At 33.0% G+C, this 24,097-nt stretch overlaps 1 protein-coding gene across 1 annotated transcript; it reads left to right on the forward strand.

The window, feature by feature from the left end:
* Positions 1-23,042, forward strand: LOC148279148 (facilitated trehalose transporter Tret1-like). The gene is made up of 10 exons (XM_088230384.1): positions 1-187; positions 8,064-8,174; positions 9,721-9,836; positions 12,953-13,100; positions 18,519-18,694; positions 19,059-19,179; positions 19,695-19,912; positions 20,546-20,758; positions 22,413-22,499; positions 22,858-23,042. The coding sequence occupies exons 1-10, from the start codon at positions 85-87 to the stop codon at positions 23,005-23,007; spliced, it is 1,443 nt and encodes a 480-aa protein (XP_088086510.1). The 5' UTR covers positions 1-84; the 3' UTR covers positions 23,008-23,042.
* The last annotated feature ends 1,055 nt before the right edge of the window (positions 23,043-24,097 follow it).

Here is a 24,097-nt window from a genome sequence, read left to right on the forward strand (position 1 = left end):
AGTAGCGAAATGACCTCGTGAAGTTCAACATTTATGTAACATTATTTTTTCGAGTGTTTTAATATTTTATTTAATATTCCATACATGTCTGCTTTGTACGGTCCCGTTTTATCCAAAGAAAAATTAGAGTTTGAAATGGATTCGAAGAAATCTTCGTCTTGTAACCAGTATTTGGCTGCATTCACGTGTAAGTAACAATTTTAATAATACTTTCAAGTTTTGAAGCGAAATTTTTTGGTGGAACTTCATTCACAAATTTGGAGTAAAAATTTTTGGATTTTGAAGAAATTTATGAATTTTCATGTATTTAAAAAAGTATATTTATATAAATTGGTTTAGGGTCAAAGCACCAGTAAATGACCACCCCCCAGTAAATGACCATTGGTTAATAAAACACAATATAATAAGAATTGCTACATGTGTCCAGTCAAAAAACTTTTAACACTAGAAACTATGACAAAAGCAGTAGGCGGACACATCTTTTGGTAAGAAACAAATCTATCAGTTTTGAACTGTGAGTTGTCAAAAGGTAATAGTGCGTCTTCCCGTTATTGTTCTGAGATTGATAGTGTTTTTATAAGGAGAGGTGTGGTAAGTGTTTTATTTGATGCTATTTCTTGTGCAATTCTTTAAATATATCCATATTCTAATGTGTTAGGGTGTTTTATAATGTTATGATGTAACTAAATCTGAGTATTTTTTTACTGGGGTAGTAGTAGTCATTCACTGGTGATTCTGCTATTTTTTTAGAGTAATATTAATTATAATTGTAATACTCGTATTTCAATAAAAAGTCAAGGTATTTAGAAAAATTAATGTGTTTTTTATTGTTTTTTTTTTTTTGTACGCTTAAATAATAAAACTTATACCTTTAATGTGGATTTCATGACAAGCTGAACCTTAAACGGTCATTCATTGGTGCTTTGACCTTACTAGATAGAAAATAGAAAATTATGTTGAAAGAAGAGTAAACGCGGGCAACAAAATGAACGGAGCACTGAGCACAGTCATTGCTAATAAAAATATGTCAATTGAAGCTAAACTGGCGGTGCACAATGAAGTTTTAGTCCCAACACTTATGTATGGAAGTGAAAGATGGAACTGACAGAGGAAGGATAAAAGCCGAGTGAACGTGGTTAAAATACGATCTCTTACACGAATGTATGGGAAATCAATGTATGACAGGGTTACGAATGATGAAATCAGGCGAGAGTGTAAATCTGAGTCAACTATGATTGATAAGATTAAAAAAGGGTCTCTGAGATGGTTCGGTCACGTAGAACGAATGGACGACGAAAGAATGGTAAGACAAGTATATATGGCGAAAATGAACGGTTACGTGAGACGAGGACGTCCAAGGAAGACGTGGCATGATCAGATAAACCAGCTTTTGACAAGTCTGGTCATGTCAAAAGCAGGCAGAACCAAAGGGCAAGTATGACAAGATGTATGAATGCGGAAGAAGCTAGGAATATATGCCAGGATAGACATATGTGGCGATCCATTGACCAACATTAAATTAAATAAAATAATACTTTATTATAATTTTCTAATAATGAGTTATGGTGGAATATGGCTCAAAAATAAGATATATTGGTGTAAACCACTGAATAGATGTTTAATATATCTGTGGTGTAAACCATAAAAAACGCAATTTTTCATTTTCTGATCAAAAACAGAATCCGATCATACGATGATCAGTTTTTATTTTTGTATAAAATTGTAAGATTCAATATGTTCATGTACTCGTTTCGTAATTTTCTCAAACTGTACGGTTTGGTCAGGTAGGAAAAAATTTCCTTAAGGCAATATGCCCGCCCTTATCTGTGTATATATTGTATATGAGACAACAATACTATTGTGACAGGTGCGAGTGTTTAAATTTTTCTCTTCAAAATTTAAGTGTTTTTTATCCAAAAAAATTATCCACAACACTAATGGCTCCTAAAAAAGACATAAAAATCAAGGATTTGGTGGTACAACCTAATTCTCCTCAACCACCCTTCTCTATAGGCATAGATGTAGGAAATGCGATTTCTGCTTTACAAGGTGAAGTTAAAAGAATTGCTGACTCTTACGACGAATTAAAACAGAACTTGGCACAAGATGGGGATAGATGGAACAAAGTCCTAGAAAATCTCGAAATTGCGGAAAAAACCATTTATGAATTGAAACAAAAAAATCTGGAACTGGAAAATAGAGTGACTAAACTGGAAAGAATTGCTGAGATACAGGAACATGAAAAGAAATCCTGCAACATCGAAGTAACAGGGGTAATCGAAGACAAAAGTGAAAATATCATGGACAGCTTCACGAGAATATGTAAAACTATCAAAACATCGATAACTGCCTTGGATGTTGAAACTGCATTTAGAACCAATACTAAACTGTCAGAAGACAACACTCCGCGTCCCATTATCTACAAACTAAATACAAGAATGAAGAAAGAAGTATTACTGAAAGACGTTAGAAACTACAATTCAAATAAGAAGCCGGAGGATAAACTTAGCTCCAAACAGGTCGGTTTCTTAAGAACAAACAGGCAGATCTACATAACGGAACAACTAACATTTCGGGCTAAACATTTATACTACTTGGCGAGGAAAGCTGGAAAGGACCGAGAGTATAAATTTGTTTGGACCAGGAACGGAAATATATTCATGCGAAAAGATGTCGGTGCTCCTATCATTCCAATTTTATCTGAAGACAAACTCCCCAAGTAGTTCCAGGTTAGATTTGAATATTGTTTTTAAATTCACACTGTTAATATTTATAATTCATCAAATATTTATTATTATTAGGAAGAATTTGAAAACTAAATCAAGTTCCTATTATTGTAGAATTATATTTTATACACTTAAACTCACTTTTGATACAAACCAGTTATTATTTATACTCAAAAAGACCTTTCTTTTGGCATTTATCATAGTACTTTACACTAAAGAAATAAAAATCATTCAACAATCGATGCCAAATTTTTCAATGTTATTTTTTAATTTGACATATTACCATTCAAGAATAAATTACAGAAAACAATTTTATCAGTCTTACCCTGAAATAAATACACAATCTATGAATAAAAAAAAGAAGTGCATAATGAACCAATTAAGAAATCAAATTGAAGTATATTATATTATTCATAGAGGTCCTCTACTAGAACTTCATTATATGATAAATACAATGAGTATATATATCATTCCAAATTTATTTTTAATATGCATGCATATTTCATATTATATTCCTAAATACATCCATAACACAATTCACTTCCTTTTATCTTATTTATTTCCAATATTCTTAAAAATACTGTTTTTGCCATTCTCATATCATTGTTTTGTTGTAAATTCACGATTTATAATTGAATATAGTGTTCAACAAAAAAATAATTGTCTAAAACTGTACAAAAATGTATTGCTTAAATATCGTTATGATTTGTATTTTGCATTTAAGATATCAATGGCGATAACCCACTTACAACAATTATATTTTTATCAATCTATTTGTTCTAATATTAGTCTATTTATAGGAAATGAAAAAAACTGTGTATATCATAATCAAAATGCGACATCTACATACGGAACCACAAATTACTATGTCAGCAAAATATTAAAACAAATGTATTATTCTTATATTCAACAATGTGCCTGCTTCTCATGTACATTTTGTATTAGAAATGAAAGAGGTAATAATTATTTACTAAACTTGAGGATTTTTCACCTTACTTGGTTTACACATTTAACATTTTTACTTCTTTTATTCCAGTTGTCACAGTGAAAAAACTAAAATGTAAAAATATTTCACACACACAAAAAAATATATTTCTGATATCTTATTTTTATATCCATAACTTTATTGCTAGGCCATATTTTTATTGTAAAGAATACATTATTTCTAAATTTAAACATATTCCGGATTATATTATAACTATCATGAATATTTCAAAAAACTCTACAAACAAAATTACATTACAAATAATAACAAATTTCAAAGTAACAACTTGCATTAAATCCATTCTTATAAATCTGTTGAGAGTTTTAATTGAGATATGTAAAAAGTTACTATTCAATGTAACTGCTAATTTATATCACTTGTACTACTTTATAATCTTATGTAAAATGAAGGGTTTACGACATTTATATTATGCAAGTATTATGATGATCTTAGAAATTATTATAAGCTTTTTGACAATGAATTTGAGGTCTATAAGAATGAGTGAAGAATCATTAAATGTTATATTGTCATTAATATTATCATTAAAAATTCAAATTTCAAATGACAGTCACCAATTAACATTGATTTCAAAATCAAAAATAGTTATGATTTGTATATCTAAAATAGAATATTTATATCGCAACCATATTTGCAATCTAGTATATATAAAAATAAAAAAATACTTATGACGGACTCAACAGATATTCCGGGCAACTTACATTACGAACATAACAATATAATTATTGATGAAATTAACCAACTGAATAAATGGGACTGGAACAAATATAACTTAAAGATTGTTCACCAAAATATAAGAAGTATGTCGAATTTGGATATCTTTCTGATTTTTCTAAACAACCTCTCATGTGAATTTGATATTATTATTTTATCTGAATGCTGGTTGGATCTACACTACTTACCCAGAAACATAAACAAATACAGCGAATATCACACAAAAAAATATATAAACAAATGTTCTGGCGTAGTCGTGTATGTCAAATTAGGATTACATGTTAATGTAGAAGAAATTGTATTAATGCAAGCAGATTGTTTAAAGGTTACCATAGATCAAAATTTTTCATTGTTGGCTATTTACAGGTCACCATCTTTTCAAAACATTGATCCATTTCTAGACTCCCTCGATGTTATCTTAAAGGATATGAATAATACAAGAAGTCAGGTCGTTATTGGAGATACCAATATCAATACCATACTTAATAAACACAGTCAAGCTAACGATTATGAATGCTTCCTTGCGGAACATGGATTGAATCTAACCTTAGACTCCCCCACAAGGGAGCGAGGTGAGAGCAAATCATGTATTGACCATATTATTACCAAACACATTTCAAACTTCGATACTTTTATTATTCACTCTGATATAACAGATCACCACTCTATTGCGATTTGTATCAAATCTATAAATCTTCCAACTAGAGAAAAGATATCTTGCATATCGACATTGAATTACTCTAGTTTTCTTAATGATTTTCAAAGAGAACAATGGGAAAACGTTTACACGGAGACAGATGTTGATAAAGCAATGGATGTGTTTGCTCAAACCTTTAACCACTACATTTGTAAACATACCGCTCTCAAGTTTGTTCCACATAAGAAACTAAAATTAACTCCTTGGATCACCCATGCTCTTGTCAAATCTATTCACAAACGTAATGTTCTACACCAAAAAGCTAAAAAACATCCACATGATATTACCGTACAACAAGAATATAAAAACTACAGAAATAATTGTAAAAAATATATAAGATTAGCCAAAGAAAAATACTATAGACAACTCATCTACGATAATAATAATTTTAATCCAAGTCATGTGTGGAAAATAGCTAAAGAGATTACTAAAACAACAAAGAACAAAACATCATTTTTACACAAAATTGATCTAGATAATAAAACAACAACTTCAGATACCCAAATAATATCTAATTATGCAAACAAATATTTTACTTCCGTTGGTGAATCCTTATCTGAAAAGATTCTGAAAGAAACAAAATCTAACGAAGATACTCTTTTTAATAATATACCTTCTACTTCACCACTACAAAAACTAGATTCTATAAAAACAACGACTGATGAAATAATAAAAACCATTGACTGCCTAAAACAGAGTAAATCTATGGGCCCAGATAAAATCACATCCAAATTAATAAAATTGTTAAAACATGATGTAGCAAAACCACTAACATATATTTTTAATCTTAGTTTTGAATGTGGAGTATTTCCTAAACACCTAAAGGAGTCAATTGTGATACCTTTGTATAAAAATGGTGAGAAAAATCTAATTCAAAACTACAGACCTATCTCTTTACTAAACACAATCTCTAAAATAATTGAAAAAATTGCCAAAGCTAGACTAAGCTCTTTCATTGAAAATAATAACCTTCTCTCTGATAATCAATATGGTTTTAGAAAGGGCATGGGTACGGAAAACGCGATAGCAAACCTAACCCAAGAAATTACTAAACATCTCGATGGTGGTAAAAAATGTATGGCAATATTTTTGGACTTAGCTAAGGCTTTCGATACGATTTCCTTCAAAATTCTCTTAAAGAGACTAGAAAATTTGGGTATAGCAGGAAACCTACACAATTGGTTTGAAAGCTATTTGACCAATAGAGTCCAAAGAGTTAGGGTGAACGACACTATAAGCTGCCCTGCTAATCTTAATTTTGGAGTTCCTCAGGGTAGCACATTGGGACCACTACTGTTCTTGGTATATATTGATGATCTCTGTACAAGAGAGTCTTTGGGCAAGTTGTTTTCCTTTGCTGATGATACAGCTATTGTTTACAATGCCTCAAATTGGTTCGAGCTCCATAAAAAAGCAAGTACTGATCTGACAAGGATTAAAAAATGGTTGAATAACAATTTGCTTACTTTGAATTCAGAAAAAACAAAATATATTTGCTTTAGCATAACTTTGGTAGGGCAACCACGTGCCAATTACGATTTACAGCTGCACCAATGCCACGGTGAATTAAACTGTAATTGTGTACAGTTGGAATCGGTCACAAACATCAAATACCTAGGTATTAAAATTGATAGGTTTCTAATGTGGAATTTTCAAATTGAAACGATTTCATATAAGATTAAACGCTTGATACATTTTTTTCTACCTCTAAGGAATATACTTAGACCCAGAGACTTAAAATCCTTCTACTTTGCACTGGCAAACTCTATCATGACGTACGGTGTAATTGCTTGGGGTAGCTGTACCAAGACAGAGTTGGACCCAGCAGCAAAAGCACAGAAGTCATTGATAAGAACCATTCTAAAAAAGCCTTTTAGATATCAGAGTGATTCTTTATTCAAGGAGTTTGCAGTGCTTGATATAAGACAGCAATATTTACTGAGAGCAGTGGTGGTCACTCACATTAACAGAGATATACATCCATCAGTTGCCTATCAATATGAGACTCGGAGTTCCAGTAACGATCTGATTTCTCGACAAATGGTTAGAACTTCCTTAGCACAGAGACAATACTCCTACATAGGACAAAAGCTTTATAATATAATGCCAGAGTCATGGAAATGTTGCAAGAACCACAAGCTAAAGAGGTTGCTGACTACTTTCCTTGGAGAAATTGGTCGCAGGGAGTCTGAGGGGTTAATGGCGGCTGTTAGATGGCCAACAAATGTTTTAATTTAAATTGTTAATATATATTTTTAGTTTTTTGCTGATTTAATTTTTTTGCTGATTTAATTTTTAAGATCCTCATGACTTTTTAACTTGTTTTAACTATGTATTTATTTTTTTTAAATTTTTATCACATCTTTTACTTTATTTTTTAATATGCTGTTTTTTTCTTTTCTTTCTTTAAATACGCTTTTTGCTATACAACATACATTCATTTTTTTATTATGACTCTAAATATGTTTCTTACTATGTATTCTGTTTTTATGTTTTTACTGCATTTATTACTTTGTTTTAATAATTAATTTTTTTTGCTACGTTTTTTTTTTTTACTATATTTTTTACTATGTTTTTACTACATTTTTACTATGTTTTTACTACAATTTTACTATGTTTTTACTACAATTTTACTATGTTTTTACTACATTTTTTACCATGTTTTTACTCCATTTTTTGCTTTGTTTTTCACTTTGTCCTGTATCTTTATAACTGTTTCTATAAATTGATTACTGTTTTTTATATTTTTTTGACTGTTTTAGAACGGGGTAAATAGCCCTAGTTAGACAGTCAAAGCAACTTTACATAAATTATAATTTTGTGTATGTAATATAATGATAATAAATAAATAAATAAATAAATAAATATAAAGTGTCAAATAAATATACAAATCCGTTTAATTAAAATGAAATTTCGTTTTTAGGTTGCATTTTGTCTTTCATATACGGTCAAGCAATCGGATGGACTTCTTCAGCTGTTCCACAATTTCAAAATGGAGTCCTGCCATCGGGTCCAGTGTCACAGGAAAACATAGGTAGGCGGAAGCGAAACATGGACAAGCATGGTCAGGGTTTACAATCAGAAGATACGGAAGTCACACCTTGATGAGCGTATATTCGAAGATGATTTCTCCCTAGCGATTAGGAAGATATACTATCGACCATGTATCTTCTAGTTTTGAGGTAACTATGTCGATAGGTATCGAGAGCACCCGAACCCCACGGTACTCATATACGTTAAGGACTGCCAATTCTAGGATAGACTATCGTGAACGCAGATGTTGTTGTTGCCAATCAACATACCTTTACATCTAACAGTACATGAAATATTTATTTATTTATTAATTATAAAAGTACACATGAATCAAAATTAAAATACATAAAAAAGAACAGAGATGAAGAACATTTAAGAGAAGGTAATAAAGAAGTATTGGCATATACAGGGCTTATGACCTGTCAATGGCTGGTTTAAGTGGCTACTTTACACACTGTGTAACATTCACCATTCTGCCTATATTTTAACATCTTTATTCCTTCAATTCTTTCATCTGTTGATGTTTGTGAAGTTAAAGAGCTGAAACCTTTATTTATGCGGGTGAGATTCATCTAATTGAATTATTTCACCTACATACTAGGCAACGCCTGAAAATATTATTTTTTCAATTTCTATACTTCTTCATGGACCAGGTAATTTACCAACAATATTTTGAGTTTTTTCCAAATTTTTGTAGACAAGGACTAATTCAATTAGATGAATCTCACCCGCATAAATAAAGGTTTCAGCTCTTCAACTTCACAAACATCAACAGATGAAAGAATTGAAGGAATATAGATGTTCAAACATAGGCAGAATGGTGAATGTTACACAGTGAGTAAAGTGGCCACTTAAACCAGCCATTGTCAGGTCATAAGCCCTGTAGATGCCTATACTTCTATATTACCTTCTCTTAAATGTTCTTCATCTCTGTTGTAATATGTTAATATAAACAGCTCCCCAGGGAGTTGAATCCAGTCCTTGTCTACAAAAATTTGGACAAACTCAAAATATTGTTGATAAAAAAGAACACCTAATAAATACAAAAACCTCACCAAGCCACTTTTTGTGGCTTGTTGGTGAAATTTAATAAATAAAAATCTTTACATTAACAATTATAGTAAAAATAAGGAGCAGTAGTTTGACTATATCCGCTCAATAAAAAAAGAAATGAATAATATAAAAAACAAATACTAGTATATCACAAAAAAAAATACATATAAATTTAATTTGAACACATTATTTACAGAACATGAATATAAAAACTCTTGATTAAGAAGCCAATTTCTATCTTTTTTCTCATAACATTTATAGTATTTTGAGTTTGTTAAAATTTTTGTAGGCAAGGACTGAATCCAACTCCCTGGAGAGCTGTTAATATTAACATATTACAACAGAGATGAAAAACATTTTAGAGAAGGAAATATAGAAGTCTTGCTTTATGAAGTGATATTAGATTAAGGAACATTTTAAAGATCAATAATTTAAAAATAGCTTATTACTCAATTGTACGATCTTTATTTCAATATTTTTTATTCCTTTTTTAGGCTGGGTTGGAGGAACACTTTGTCTAGGAGCCTTGGTAACGTCTCCTCTTCCAGGACTTGTAGCTGATGCAAAAGGGCGAAAAACCGCTGCGTATCTATCAGCATTATCTTTTCTTGTAAGTAAAAGAAAAATCTCCCATATTATTAATAATACATACACATATATTATTTATGTTTACAGCATTAACTTTGTGGTCAAATATTTTTAATAATGTTAGTAAATATTAGTACATAACTACTTACCGACTTTATTAGTCTACCGGTTTCGAGACGTACCCATCTCTTCGTCAGGACACTCACGACAACAACATACAAATACTAAAATACACCTCCACCTTCACCATCTCAGTAGTATATATGTATAAAGGATTTCCAAAAATACACAAATCACATGTAGATTTATAGAGATGCGAACACCACCATGTATGCATAATTTCGAAAATATAATTAATGTTTCTTTATCCATTTCATATATTTTTATCGGTATGTGATATTTCCCTATTTATTGAAAGAACAAATAATTTATTAAAAAAATAAATCACTTGCTGGAGAAACGAAGGAGGGAGGGGAGTCTGATACGCCGACAACCACGTGGACGAGCTCCCCTCACTTCTCCTCGGCAGAAGTAAGCAACCATTTGTTTTTAAAATATTTAATTTTTAAAAAAATTCTTTGTTCTAAATATAATTTTAAATATTCTTATATGTATTTTTGCTCATACTGATCATCGTGGTTTCGGATGTGACAGGGTTGTATATTTATCAAAAACCTCACTATCTTACAATATTAAAAACACATATAAAGCTATGTTAGATAAAATTATTACTAAACTCAAAATAGTGGCAAAGCCTTAGTTTCTATTAATATTACAAACATACGTTTTATGTATTTCTTTGCAAATATAGTATAAAATTATGTAAATAAAGTTAATGTACTTTTAAATTTGATAAAATGAAGGATTTCACTTTTGGCTTAGTTTTCTTATCGCTAAATTAAGGTACTCATTACAGAGGCGAATCGTCAAAATAACCGACAATACACAGCTAACTATTATATTTGACTTTCGGTAATAACGTTTTATAGTTAATATTATGTTTATGCGAAAATAAATGTATGGAAGAGGATGTATGGATCAAATATTTGTTCTGCGAAATATGACAGAAAAGTTCCTGGCTAAACATCAGAAACCTTTCTGCGCATTTGTCGATCTGCAAAAGGCATTTGATAGACAGAGAGAAATTGTGGAAGGTTTTATCGGAGTATGGAGTAAATGGTAACCTGACAAGGGCTATTGCGTCACTGTATAAGGACAGCACAGCATGTGTGAAGGTGAATGGGTCATTCACATCGTGGTTTAATATTCCGAAAGGAGTCAAACAGGGATGTGTAATGTCACCATGGTTGTTCAACATATACATCGATAACTGTATGAAAGAACTGAAAGATTTAAGAATGGGAGCAAAAATGAATGGTATAACTGTTAATTGTCTTCTGTATGCGGATGATGCCGTGCTTCTTGCTAGCAGCAAAGAAGACCTTCAATTCTTAGTAACAAAAGTCTACGAGGTATGCAAGAAAAGCGATTTGCTTATGAATGTTGATAAATCGAAAGCGATGGTTTTTGAAAGGGATGAAAATATAACTAAATGTGAGATCAGCGTGAACGGAGATATTCTGAATCAGGTAGAAGAATTTGTGTACCTGGGAAGTATGTTTACTAGGGACGGAAAGGCCGATAAAGATATTGAAAGGAGGGTGAGTGCCGGGAACAGGGTGAACGGTGCACTAAAATCTACTTTGGCAAACAAATGTTTATCGCAGGAGGCTAAACTAGCAGTTCTAGTTCCAACTCTAATGTATGGGAGCGAAGTATGGAATTGGAAAAATAATGATGAAAGTAGGTTGAATGCTGTTGAAATGCGATCCCTCAGGCGAATATGTGGTAAAACGATGTATGATAGGTGCACAAATGTCGAGATCCGTGAAGTGTGTAAGGCTGAGACATGCATTATCGACAGGATCAAGAAAGGGGTGCTGCGTTGGTTTATACATGTAGAACGAATGGACAGCGAGAGAACGGCTAAGAATATTTACAATGCGAATGTTGATGGATGCAGAAATAGAGGAAGACCGAGAAAGACATGGCATGACCAAATCCAACAAATACTTAAAGATGGACATGCCAAAAGTCGGAATAATCGGCGCGCGTGCATGAGAAGATGTATGAATGTAGAGGAAGCGAGGTCTGTATGCCAAGATAGAGTGTTATGGCGTTCTATCCTCTCTGCCTACCCCTACGGGGAAACGGCGTGATGGTTTGTTGTTGTTGAAAATAAATCAAATAATTGTTATTTATTATAAATCGCCACCACCGGTTATATCTTACTACAAAAAGTTATCTATTCAATTTTTCAATTTTTTTTTGTTTTCATATATATGTACATTACAAAATGGAATATCTTAATTCATACATATAGAAATAATGAAAGAAAAAAATAACACATCAGTTAACATAATATCCAGAGAATAATATCTTAAAAAAGTAAGAGAATCTTGTAATGAAAAACTCCCTCAGAGACGTAAAAAATGTCAGTGTCCAAAGTAATATTGTCCTACATAGAGATAGCCCCTCCAACAAGCATAAACATTAGCAAGATGGACCTGTATTTTGGAATGTGAAACAGTCAATGCTGACGCTGCCTAAAGTAATTATCCGGTATATAAAAGCTAATGCTCCGCATAATTTTAGAGTTGTCAATAATACCGCGCATAAATCGAAAAAAGTGCGTAGTTAAATACACATTCCTTCTGGTTTTCAAATTGCTGTAACCAAGCATACCTTGGAGGAACTCAATGGGATAAAAACATTCATAATATCCTAACTCCCTCATGTAGAGAAACAGAAGAAATTTCTTCTGAACCCTCTCCACCATAAGAGAGTAATTCAACTCACACGGGCCCCAAATCACCGAGCCACTCTCAAGTCTGCTTCGCACCAACGAGCTATAAAGAATTCTCAGTACTCGTGTATTACCAAAAATTCTGGCAGTACGCAGAACAAATCCTAACATCTTCTGATCTGATCATGAAATGTCAGGGAACTCAAAAAAGTGCGCCTAAAAATCTACGAAGTGCGCTCAGCCGTTCTCAGTTAACGACGAAACTAGCCGATTACCACAGCTTATTACTCCATTCAAAAATTTAATAACATAAATAAATAAATGAATTTCAGATAAGCTGGTCATTCATGTACTCTGCTCAAAGCTTGTGGTATGTTCTGGTAGCGAGGGTCCTTGCTGGATTTGGTGCTGCTGGCTCTATTACTGTCGTCTCCATTTATAATAATGAGATTGCTGAGCCAAGGAACAAAGCTTCATTAGGTAATATTATCATCCTTATATCCTTATCTGCATTTGATGGTGTACAGTACTCTGTTAGTAACCCAAATGCAGCACATCTTATCTTACATGAAGGAAGACCACCCCGGTGTGCTTTCCGCTCGGTTAAAACCTTACTAAAATATTGCAGTGAAAGCACTCCTTCCACACACTCGAAAACCGTTAAAACCCGAGGGTCTTTCAATTGGTGTCACTCATACAGGTTGTTATTGTCAAAAATCTATTTATTTTTTAATTATAAATTTCGTTATCCGCGATCACAATTTATTTTATTTATTTTTATTGAATGTACAAGATGTGTTTGAAATTGAAATTTCGCGGGTTCGGAGAGTCCGATTGTCAAATTTTGTATATTTTTTAATGTTGGTGGACATGCTCCTGAAGAATGCTATTTTTTTTGCTGTATTCATTGTTAACTTTGTGGCAGCCGTTAAAGTTAGACGTGTTCGGCGTGCTCGGTGATTTACCTCTTGGCGATCCAGAGTGCTTTCCACTAGGACAATTGAGCCTGTTTCGATACCTGTTATAACACGTTTCAGTGATTCTGCATCGTCGTTGACTTCATTTAGGGACACTTGAGCAATTTCCATTCGCCGCTGTTTTTGTTCGAAATTCCAAAATTTTGGAACAAATATTGCTGCCACGCGTTTCATGCCATAGGCATGAGCCAATCAATATACCAACATCATCAGCGACTTCTCTGATTATGATTTCACGTTCAAAACCATTTCATTCACTTTTTCCACGTTTTCATCGGTTGTTGATGTGCTGGGGCGTCCGGGCCGTTCGTCATCTTCAACGTAATCACGGCCATCTTGGAAACACTTATACCACTCGTAAACTCTTGTTTTACTCATAGCAGACTCACCATAAGCCTCTGTTAACATTTTTCACACTTTGTTGCACTTTATTTAATTTTTACACAAAATTTTATACAAATTCTTTTTGAATTTTTTGAGACATTTTTTTTTAAAGAAACGAGAATTGCCGAGCTTATAAAAATACGTCTAACTTTATTGGCTGCCACAGACAAAGTAAACAATGAATAAAGCTGAAAATTTTAGCATACTTCAGGGACATTTATTTATTTATTTATTTGACACTTTATATACATATACAATAAATATACATATAAGGGCGGCCATATTGCCTTAAGGCAATTTCTTCCTACCTACCCAAACCGTTCAGTTTGAGAAAATTATAAATACATGGACATATTGAGTCTTACAATTTTATACAAAAATTAAAAGCAAAGATTAACAAAAATAAATATATGTATAAAAAAAATAACACTTTACTATGAAGAGAGGAGACGGGATGGGAAGGAAAGAAGAAGGATAAAGGAACAATTTAAATATTTAGATACTGATATTTCAATCTTGACTTAAATGTAAATAAAGAAGGGGCGTCTCTAACATTAGTGGGTAGATTATTCCACAATCGAGCGGCTACTACTGTGAAAGAGGAGGCAAAAAAATTAGAGCGATGACAGGCTATTAAAAGGGTTCTCTCGTTACTAGAACGAAGAGATAGTCCGTGTTGTGAAAGAGGTTGGATGAGCTCTCTCAGATAAACAGGCGAAGTGGGATTATTTAAAATATTGTGAAGAAGTGATAGAATGTGAATGTTTCTTCTATGCCTGATACTGAGCCAGTGTAGTTGCGTGCGATACTCGGTTATGTGGTCAAATTTGCGAAGATTAAAGATATAACGAATACAAATATTCTGCAATCGTTCTAACTTATCAAGCAATTCAGAGTTAGCATCTGGATAACATACATCCGCGTAGTCAAGGAGTGGAAGAAGTAAGCTCTGGACTAATGTTTGCTTAACATTAATTGGCAAGAAGTTCTGTAATCTTTTAAGTGAGTGCAAACTGCTATACAGTTTACGACTAACTTCGTTAGCCTGATCGTGCCACTCTAAATGCTTATGAATGATAATACCTAAGTTTTTGACTGAAGTCATGAATGGAATTTCTGTACCATCTATTTTGAAAAGAGGAAGTGTGGAAAAATTAAATGTATATCAACAAAACAAATCTGACAATCGGACTATCCAAACCCACGAAATTAAAAAACTCCCGTTATTTTCTGAACACACCTCGTAAATTTAATTCTATCGTCCCTTTCACTGCAATAAAAAAACAGCAAAATAAGTGCACAAAAATTATTTATTTTTTTATCACAAAAGGCTAGGAGGCCCAATTAAACTACGGCACAAAACGTCCAGGCCAGAGAAACATCACATTATATTAATTTATCTATTGAATTTTTACGTCCTAAGCTAATTACAACAATTACACAAAGAAACATATTTACAAAAAACCGAACAAAAAAAACATAAAACAGTTTAGAAAGACAAACAAGGGCAATTAAATAAAAGTGTACAATATACTCTTAAACACGATAAACATATAAGACTTCGTGCTAAACCATGCCAATGTGTCTTCATCCCACACTGTTTTAGTGGCGAAGAGATCTACGAAAAGACGGAAGATCTATCCCAAATAATTCCAAGTTGTGTGACGATTTGACTAATCTACACATTCTGGACATAGGGGCATAAAAACAAAATATGCTATTAGATAATAATTAATGAATAGCAGATTTTGACTTCTGGTGACATGAAAAGAAATTGATTGCAACAGAGATGAGACGTCGAATTAAGTATTTTTTTTTTTTTTTTTGTTTTCACTGTGAATGGAACCCAGAACCTTCCGTGCGTGAGTCAAGTGTCATAATCACTACACCACGGAGGCCGCCATTGAATACTAATAATGAAAATTGATGTTTAATGGCGGCTAACACCTGTAGCTATCTAATGAACAGTAGTGAATGGATTGACCTGCAGATGTTTAAGAAGCGTTAATACAAAACTTCTTAATATTGAACTTCGGTCATTGACTCCAAAGCTCTCTGACAAAGCAGAGCAAAAAAGAGCTCCAAAGCTACAAAGAAGTTAGGCAGAATAAATAATTGCCTGTTGATCGTATAATTACTAATTTACCCTTAATTTTTCCTCGGGGACTACCAGTTAAACTTGAGGATGATAGAGCGCTCGCTCTCTAGCAAATATCGGGAGATAAAGACGTCATACTTTCACCCTGACGGTATAGTTAAAGATAAATTCTCTCTAGAGATTACGAAGATAAACTACTGACCCTCCACCTTCAAGTTTTGGGTATATATGAAATAAGGGGAAGCGTACGTCACGGTACACATATCTACAAATGAAATGAATCTTCAGTATGACATCATAGTTGAAGGTAAAAGTCTCCCGACCGACTCCTAAGATACAATACCGATCCCCCACCATCAGATTTTGATGTAAGCACATCGGTTTATACCGACGGGTCTAGAACCCCTCGATACGTTTTTCTACGCATTAAAAGTGACAAAAATTTTGTTCCGCCGAACAATTTTTCCTTTAATTATTACGATTCACTTAAATTTTTTATCGTTTTGAGGTTGGCACTTTTTTTTTTAAGCCCATTCAAAATATAAGAGAGGAATAAGTTAATTTTGAAGTCGAATTAAATTCTGACATAGCTGGCAGTTTTCGAAACAAGTGGCTACATGAAAAAAATAATGTCGCTATATTCTGACCTAGGTCATTCATAATATAAGAAAGGCGTAAGAAAGTTATTACTATAAAAAAAAATATTAGTTATTTTATTTTTTCCGTCTGATTTACGATAGTATTCCGAAGTGTACGTATCAAGAGGTTAAAGAAGCCGGCTTTGTAGTCGCTCGGTAGATAAATACCGACGATCGTTAACCTTATCGTCTTGGCAAGTGTCAAAAATCTTTTTTAAATCATGTTCAAGAAGCATTTTTTGCTTGAATTGGGATTTGTGTGAGTTTATAATCGCTTTGAAGTGGACACTTTCTATCACAAAAGCCTATTCAAAATATAAATGAGAACTATTTTGAATTTTAATGAAGTAAGGAACACGGACTAATTTTTGCGGTCATTAATTGGTTCGTTTCGATCATATGATGTCGATAAAGTAAGTAGGTAGAACATACCGAGGTAGATAAAGATAGAACAGAAGTTAAGTATACCCTCTCGATATCTACATATGAATATAAGGTGCATAATTGAGGCCCTGGGCCGCGATTATTAAGGCCATCATCATCGGTACATACCGAGACGCCATACTTAACTTCTGCACTATCTCTATCCACCTCGGTATGTTCTACCGACTTATCATCTTGACGTCATATGATCGGATCCAACCAATGAATGACGCCCAAAATCCAGTTCGCGTTCCTTCCTTAATTAAAATGAAAAATATTTCTCATTCATATTTTAAAAAGGCTTCTGTGATAAAAAATGACCTCTTTAAAGCAATTATAAACTCAAATAATTACCAATTTAAGAAAAAAATGCTCGCTTGAAAATGATTTTAATATGACTTTTGATAATTACCAAGAAGGGATGCTTGACTTTCGTCTGTATTTATCTCCCGAGGTATTAAAAAGCTGACTCTTTTCACATCTTGATACACTCAGGAAGATAGTAAAACAGGTGAAAAAATAGAATTTATTTTTTTATGATGGCAACGTTCTTACAGCTCTTATATATTATTAAGATAGCATCTAGTCAGTCTAGCTACAAAATCTAGCCGCTTGGATTCAATACAGACAATCATATCAGAATTTAATTCCACTTCAAAATTAACTTATTTCTGAGCCAATTTTTAAATAGGATTTAAAGAAAAAAACTGATCATCTAAGAAAGATTTTTTTAAAAAGTAATTAAAGCAAAAAAGTGCTGGGTGGAGAAAATTTTAGTTGTTTTTAATTAGGAATGCGTACCGTGAGGTACTAGACTCGTCGGTACATACCGATGTATTTACCTCAAATCTTGGGTGTGGGGGGTCGGTAGTGTATCTTCGTAATCACCCGGCAGAATTTATTTTCATAGATGACGTCACAATGAAGGTATGTCACTTTGGTGCGTAGATATGTGTACCGTGTCGTACGCCTCCTCTTAATACTTATTGATGTACCTACCCAAAACTTAAAAGTCGGGGGTCGGTAGTGTATCTTCGTAATCATTCAAAAGAATTTGTCTTCAACTATACCGTCGTGGTGAAGGTATGACGTCCTTAACTTCCCATTGTAAAATCGTGGGCCTGGGCTTGGAGAGGATGATAAGCAATTTAAGAACTCTCGCCCTCCACTAAGTAGCCAGGCTCTTTAAAGACCTAAGCTTGGAGGGCGAGGACTTAGGTATGAGGACCAGTCACAATAGATCACAGAGATCGTAGTGTCTCGGGAAGTCATATAGCACTGACCCCATTTTTCAGAATATTCGATGCTTCGTAACCTTTTAATTATTCCGTATCGTGATTTATCCACAAATGATAAAACATTTTGTATATTTTTCCAGGAGGATTAATGGTGATGACGTACACTTCAGGAATCCTGGCTGCGTATATGCTGGGAGCCTGGCTTTCCTTCTCAAACGTGATCATCATCTACATCTGTCTTTCCGCCCTGTTCTTCCCGGCTTGGTGGTTCATGCCAGAATCCCCTGCATATCTTGTACTGAATGGAAGAGAAGAAGTAAATTTTAATATTTGATTCATTAAATCGTTCATATTTCCATATTCTGTGTATCCGATGTATGCTTCCTAGTTTGAGTTGATTACCTGCATCTAGCATCTCTGTTTGTTGCCAACTCTTGTGGGTCAGATCCTCTTCGTTGTTCAGACATAAACAGTCAGCACTGGTCGCCCAGGAGTAAAAACCCTGATATCAGATAAAGTAAGCAGGCATGGTCAAGGTACCTATAAGAAACCCACCTTATAAGTTGCGGATTATTGAGGATATGTTTTTCGAAAAATGTACAAGTACAAGTATTGTGTAAGGTATTTTACTCGAAATTAAAAACTTCAACTTCATCCATTTTACAAGTACAACTTTTCAGGAAGCTCGTCGTGTATTGCGATGGCTCATGGGATCTCATGGGATGCATGCTGAAGACGAATTAGAAAGGCTAAGAACCGAGCAAGCTGGCGCAGTAAAACCAGCATCTCTAAAACAATTCTGTGAGTTTTTCATTTTCATTTATATTCCCATATAAAATTTAAGATTCAATTGATTATACCAATTATTTATTATTATATATGGTAACAAAGAATTTCGGATGGTAAATCAACGGCAAGGACAGATTCTGCAAATATTTTTACTTTCTAAACAAAAGTTTTATTCTTTCCTCAAAATATCTTAAAGTGTCTGAACAAATGAACAGAACGTCATCCTCGTACCATAAACGCTGCAATTTCATCTAAAAATTAAAAATTGACTCATTGACTCACAACCCAGAAAAACTTCACGAGTGACAGAAATATTTTTTCACTCCTAAATAAAGCCATGACTATTTCATTGAGTTCTTACACATCAACTTACGCAGTTGTAATGAACGTTTTTGATATAAGTAAAAAAAAACATTATATGTAATGAGCTAGCAAAAAAGAATCCCTTATCTTAAAACGTTAAAGCACTTGAAAAATAAAACTTCTATTGTTTGTTGACATTTCGTTGGGTATGTATATATTTTTAGTCAGAGACCCTGCTGCCCGCAAAGCTTTATTTTTGGCAGCTGTGATGACCTCTGTGCAAACTTTTGTCGGAGTTTTTGCTGTGCTGAATTATGCTAATATCATCATCGGTAGATCTGGAGGAAAATTGTCTGATACTGCCAGTTCTCTTCTGTTTGGATGCGTCATGGTAGTAGGAAGTGCACTTCCTCCAATAATTGCTGACAAGATGCCGAGGAAGGTATTTTTTCCATACTTTAGCCTATAATAAAAAGAAATAAATCAGTGACAACAGTATTTTTGGTCGGAATTTGTCTTTGTGTAAATAAAAACAAAGACTTCTGTAAAGCAGTTTTATCAAAAAACAGTAAAATCCTACTCTATTCCTGGGTTTAGTGCTTTTCGATTATGGTAGTTTGTTAATTTTTAAAATTGTAAATATTATGTTGTCACGAATCACAGGCACGAACAGATACATTTATTATTTAATTTACTTTGGATTTAAACATTTCCCAACTTCACAAATACTCTTAAAACTGACAATTTAATGCCCTTCTTTTTGCTTTATTTATCCGCACTGCCAGCATAGGCCAACCCCTTTTACAGAATGCTAGTATATTTATGTAAGTTGATAACTATTTAACTTCTAATCTAAGTTCAGAGTAGTGATGCAGCGAAATAAAAAATATTAAATGAGGAAGCCGGGACAAATTTAAACATCAAAAATAATTAAGGAAAGACTTTAAAAAAACTCCTGGATTGTTAGAAAAGAGTCGTAAAAGGCTTATTAAGAGAGCATAAGAAAGTTTTAAGGATAGGGAGATGAAAAATGCGTAAAATTTGAAAATCGCCAAATCATTATTATTTTACACAGGTTATTCTTGGAATTTCTTGCTGTTTTTTGGCAGCAGGAATGGGAACCCTAGGAACTTTCCAGTACCTCCAAACTCAAGGAATGGATATATCGCAACCGGACTCTGTATTAGGATTTGTTCCTATAATAGTCCTTTCTGTGACCGTCTTCTTCCATTTCATCGGTCTTGGGTCTGTGCTCTACGTCACTATCATGGAGCTGTTCTCTGATGAGGTAAGATTAAAATCTTCAACTTTAAAAATATTTCATGTTCTGTACCACGCCAAGAGACACATTGTGAATTGCAATAAAGGAATACTTTATCAATGTGATCTCACTGTTAATTTCAAGTTTTTTTACTATTTCACCAGAGGGCTTTTAGTATTATTTTATTTGTTTGCTTACACTTCTTACTCTTACTTTAATTAATCTGCCTATGTTTGAACTTCAATGTTTGTTCCATTTCGAACACTACAGTATTTATTGAAATGGAAACATTCACATAACAGTTTTTCTTGCCAATTTTTTAATCCTAATATTAAATATAAAAATTTCCGTATTTGAGAAAAGTACATTATTAATTTGCATCGTTTTGTTATTTATTTTATGTATTGATTTACAAAAATTTGCTAACAAATTAGATTTAGCTTTGGTTTAAATATAAATAAGATCAATATATATTAATAAATATATGTATCATATCCACTTACCGACTTTTCTATATCTACCGATTTTGAGGCGTACCCGTCTCTTCGTTAGAACACCAATTAAACCAACATGCAAACCAACATGCAAAACCCACTATACACCTTCACCAAAGTTGTTGCACAAAAATATGAAACCAACACGACATGCATTTTAATAAGCACTTACCGTCAGGAGCTTGCATAGCACTGACTCTTACCACTAAAAATAAGAATGATACTAAAAATAAGATTCCTGAAGCGTAAGACTGATCATCTTACCGTCATGTAACAAAAATGATTAAGATACGCTGAAATTGGTGGGCCAATGTAGTGCCCAATGCACCATTTGGTGCGGAAAGGGAATGATGATGATGATAATCTTTTTTTCTTTGAATCTAAAAATCGTTTTGAAGATTGGGCACTGTCTTTTAAAGGTGTCATGAATTGCATTATTTAATTAAATCAATGTTAGACGGTTGACTCAGAATACAGGTCCAGATGAATCTACAAACTTATCTCAACTCCAAACTCTCCAAACTCGCAGGAACATGGCTGACGCCATTTTTATGCATAAAACTTTAAATAACATAATAGATTGCCCTAAGATTCTATCACTTATTAATTTTACAGTCCCAGTAACGCAGACCAGAAACCAATCTCTTTTTAAAATGTCTAAATGTTCCACTAAATCTTTTCAAAATTCATTTGTAAATAGAACCTGCAATATGTGTAATTAGAAATTAAATTGTATTGTAATTGGTAACATATATTTAACTTCCTTTAAAAATGTAATTTCCAAAGATAATTCAAGTTATAGTGTTGCGCCTTGAATCCGTAGCCTATAATATGCAGGTTATGTGCAGTTCTGTATGTAGGCACATAATAAATGTACACTGTATGGTCAACTATAGTTGTATTATATATTATAATATGCAACCGTATGACCAATATTCAAAAGTAGATATATTTTGAATAATATGTACTACATTTACATTTCTAGTAATATTATAAGTTTTGTATGATTATTTATTTTATGTTATGTATAATTTTTATTTGACAACATTTACAATAACAATATTATGTGGAAGCCTCTAATTGGACTTTATAATATGCATTTATAGTATAATTGTATCTTATAAATTTATAAATGTTTGTTGGCTTTCCAATGAAATAAAATAAAATAAAATATAATTTGATTACAGACACGTGGAGTAGCTGGTTCGTTGTTGGCAATAGTAATTTGGATAACATCATTTATCCTTCTTCAATTTTTCGGCGTTGCAATAGAGGTAAAAAAATTGACACTTCTTCGTCTCTCCTTATCTATTCTATCACAACCGGATTCCCATTTTTAAACACGTTAAATTACAATGTTTTTAGGATATCTAAATGCTTGTAGACAAGGCTGAATTTCACTCCCTAGGGAGTATTAAGATTAAAATTCATTGCAACGTGAGGGAAAACATTTTCGACAAGGGAATTTGGAAGTTTAGGTATTTACAGGGCTTGTCATTGGCTGCTTTAAGCAGCCATTTTACGCACTGTGTAACATTCATCATTCTGCTCATTTATTTATTCAGTCTTTCACATTATTAACATGAATAAATAATCAAAATTTTGATCAATATACAAAAAATATCTTTACAGGCATTTGGTGATCACGTGGTGTTCTTCTGCTTCTCTTCAGTGGCAACCTTTGGTTTGATTTTCATGTGCACGTTATTCCCGGAAACCCGAGGTAAAACTGCCAACGAGGTCGCTGCCATTTTGACGAAAAATTCACATCATGCTAAATGATTAATTAAAATAATAAAAAAGATAAATTTAAGAAATATTATTTATTCCAAACCCACTCTTACAAAACTCCCAGTGAGCTGTTGAATTTTATTTGTAATGTATTTTATGTTTATTTACTCAATAAGTTAGTTTATATCATATACATACAAATGTCAACTAATACCTACAATTGAGTTGATAAATACTAAACGCAGAAATGTCTACAACGATCCACCACTGTGTCTGGTAAGAAAACGAATTCCCAAGCAGATGCGGGCAAGAAATTCCGGGGGGCGAAACCCTAAGGCTTCTACGATATTATTTGGAGAAGTGGACTGTATTTTAATTTTTATGAAATAAGTGAATATCCTTGATATGAGGTATGCAGTGTCAATCCGTCACAACCCCAACGAATAAGATGGATTAAAAATGGATGCCACTAACCTGGTTCGTTATTGATGGAATTGCGGTGGTTCGACTGGTCAATTGCGAGCGGCACCAACACTAGGACAGGCCCCCGATCTGGAGCTGAACACTGGTGGTTGGTGGAAACAAAGTCTACGATGCGGCACAGGTTCAACAAAATAAACGCGTGTTTCACTACACGAGGTCTTATTGCGGCGGATAATCAAAGGAAGGTGGGAAGTGAACAGTTGTTGTGGGTACAAAGGATGTTGAAGTTGTGACAATTAAAAAAAAAGTTGTGAACCTACTAGCTCTGAATTGAAACACAGTTTTTTGACAGTATTTTATTTTAAAAATGAGGACATATTTTAATTTGAACAGTACTGTACATATTTTTTTTTCTGCATTTTGTAGAACACATATTAACAAAAAAAACTGGGTGGACATACTGGCGTTTGATATTTATCAACTAAATTTTAATTTTTGTTTTTGCTGACATACCGGTTTCGCGGTATGGCAATTTTTGCTTTTTTTCGTTTATTCAAAAAAAATTTTTTTTTTTTTATACATTATTGCAATAAAAATAACCTTTTTTAAAAACTATAGGTTATCTATATGTTTGTACTATAGAATAAAGAATAGTCCAGATGGAGCGTAAAATCATATTTGAATACATCGGACTGTGTCGAAAAATCCCTTCAGTCTG

This window comes from Micrasema longulum, unplaced genomic scaffold (assembly GCF_059751315.1).
Source record: "Micrasema longulum isolate JH-2025_06_02 unplaced genomic scaffold, ASM5975131v1 h1tg000754l, whole genome shotgun sequence".
NCBI classification, from domain to species: Eukaryota; Metazoa; Arthropoda; class Insecta; order Trichoptera; family Brachycentridae; genus Micrasema; species Micrasema longulum.

Coding starts and splice junctions, on each gene's coding strand:
- LOC148279148 (XM_088230384.1), top strand. CDS start 85: ATGTCTGCTTTGTACGGTCCCGTTTTATCCAAAGAAAAATTAGAGTTT. Junction 8,175..9,720: donor AGTGTCACAGGAAAACATAG/GTAGGCGGAAGC, acceptor TTCCTTTTTTAG/GCTGGGTTGGAGGAACACTT. Junction 20,759..22,412: donor TGGAGCTGTTCTCTGATGAG/GTAAGATTAAAA, acceptor ATTTGATTACAG/ACACGTGGAGTAGCTGGTTC.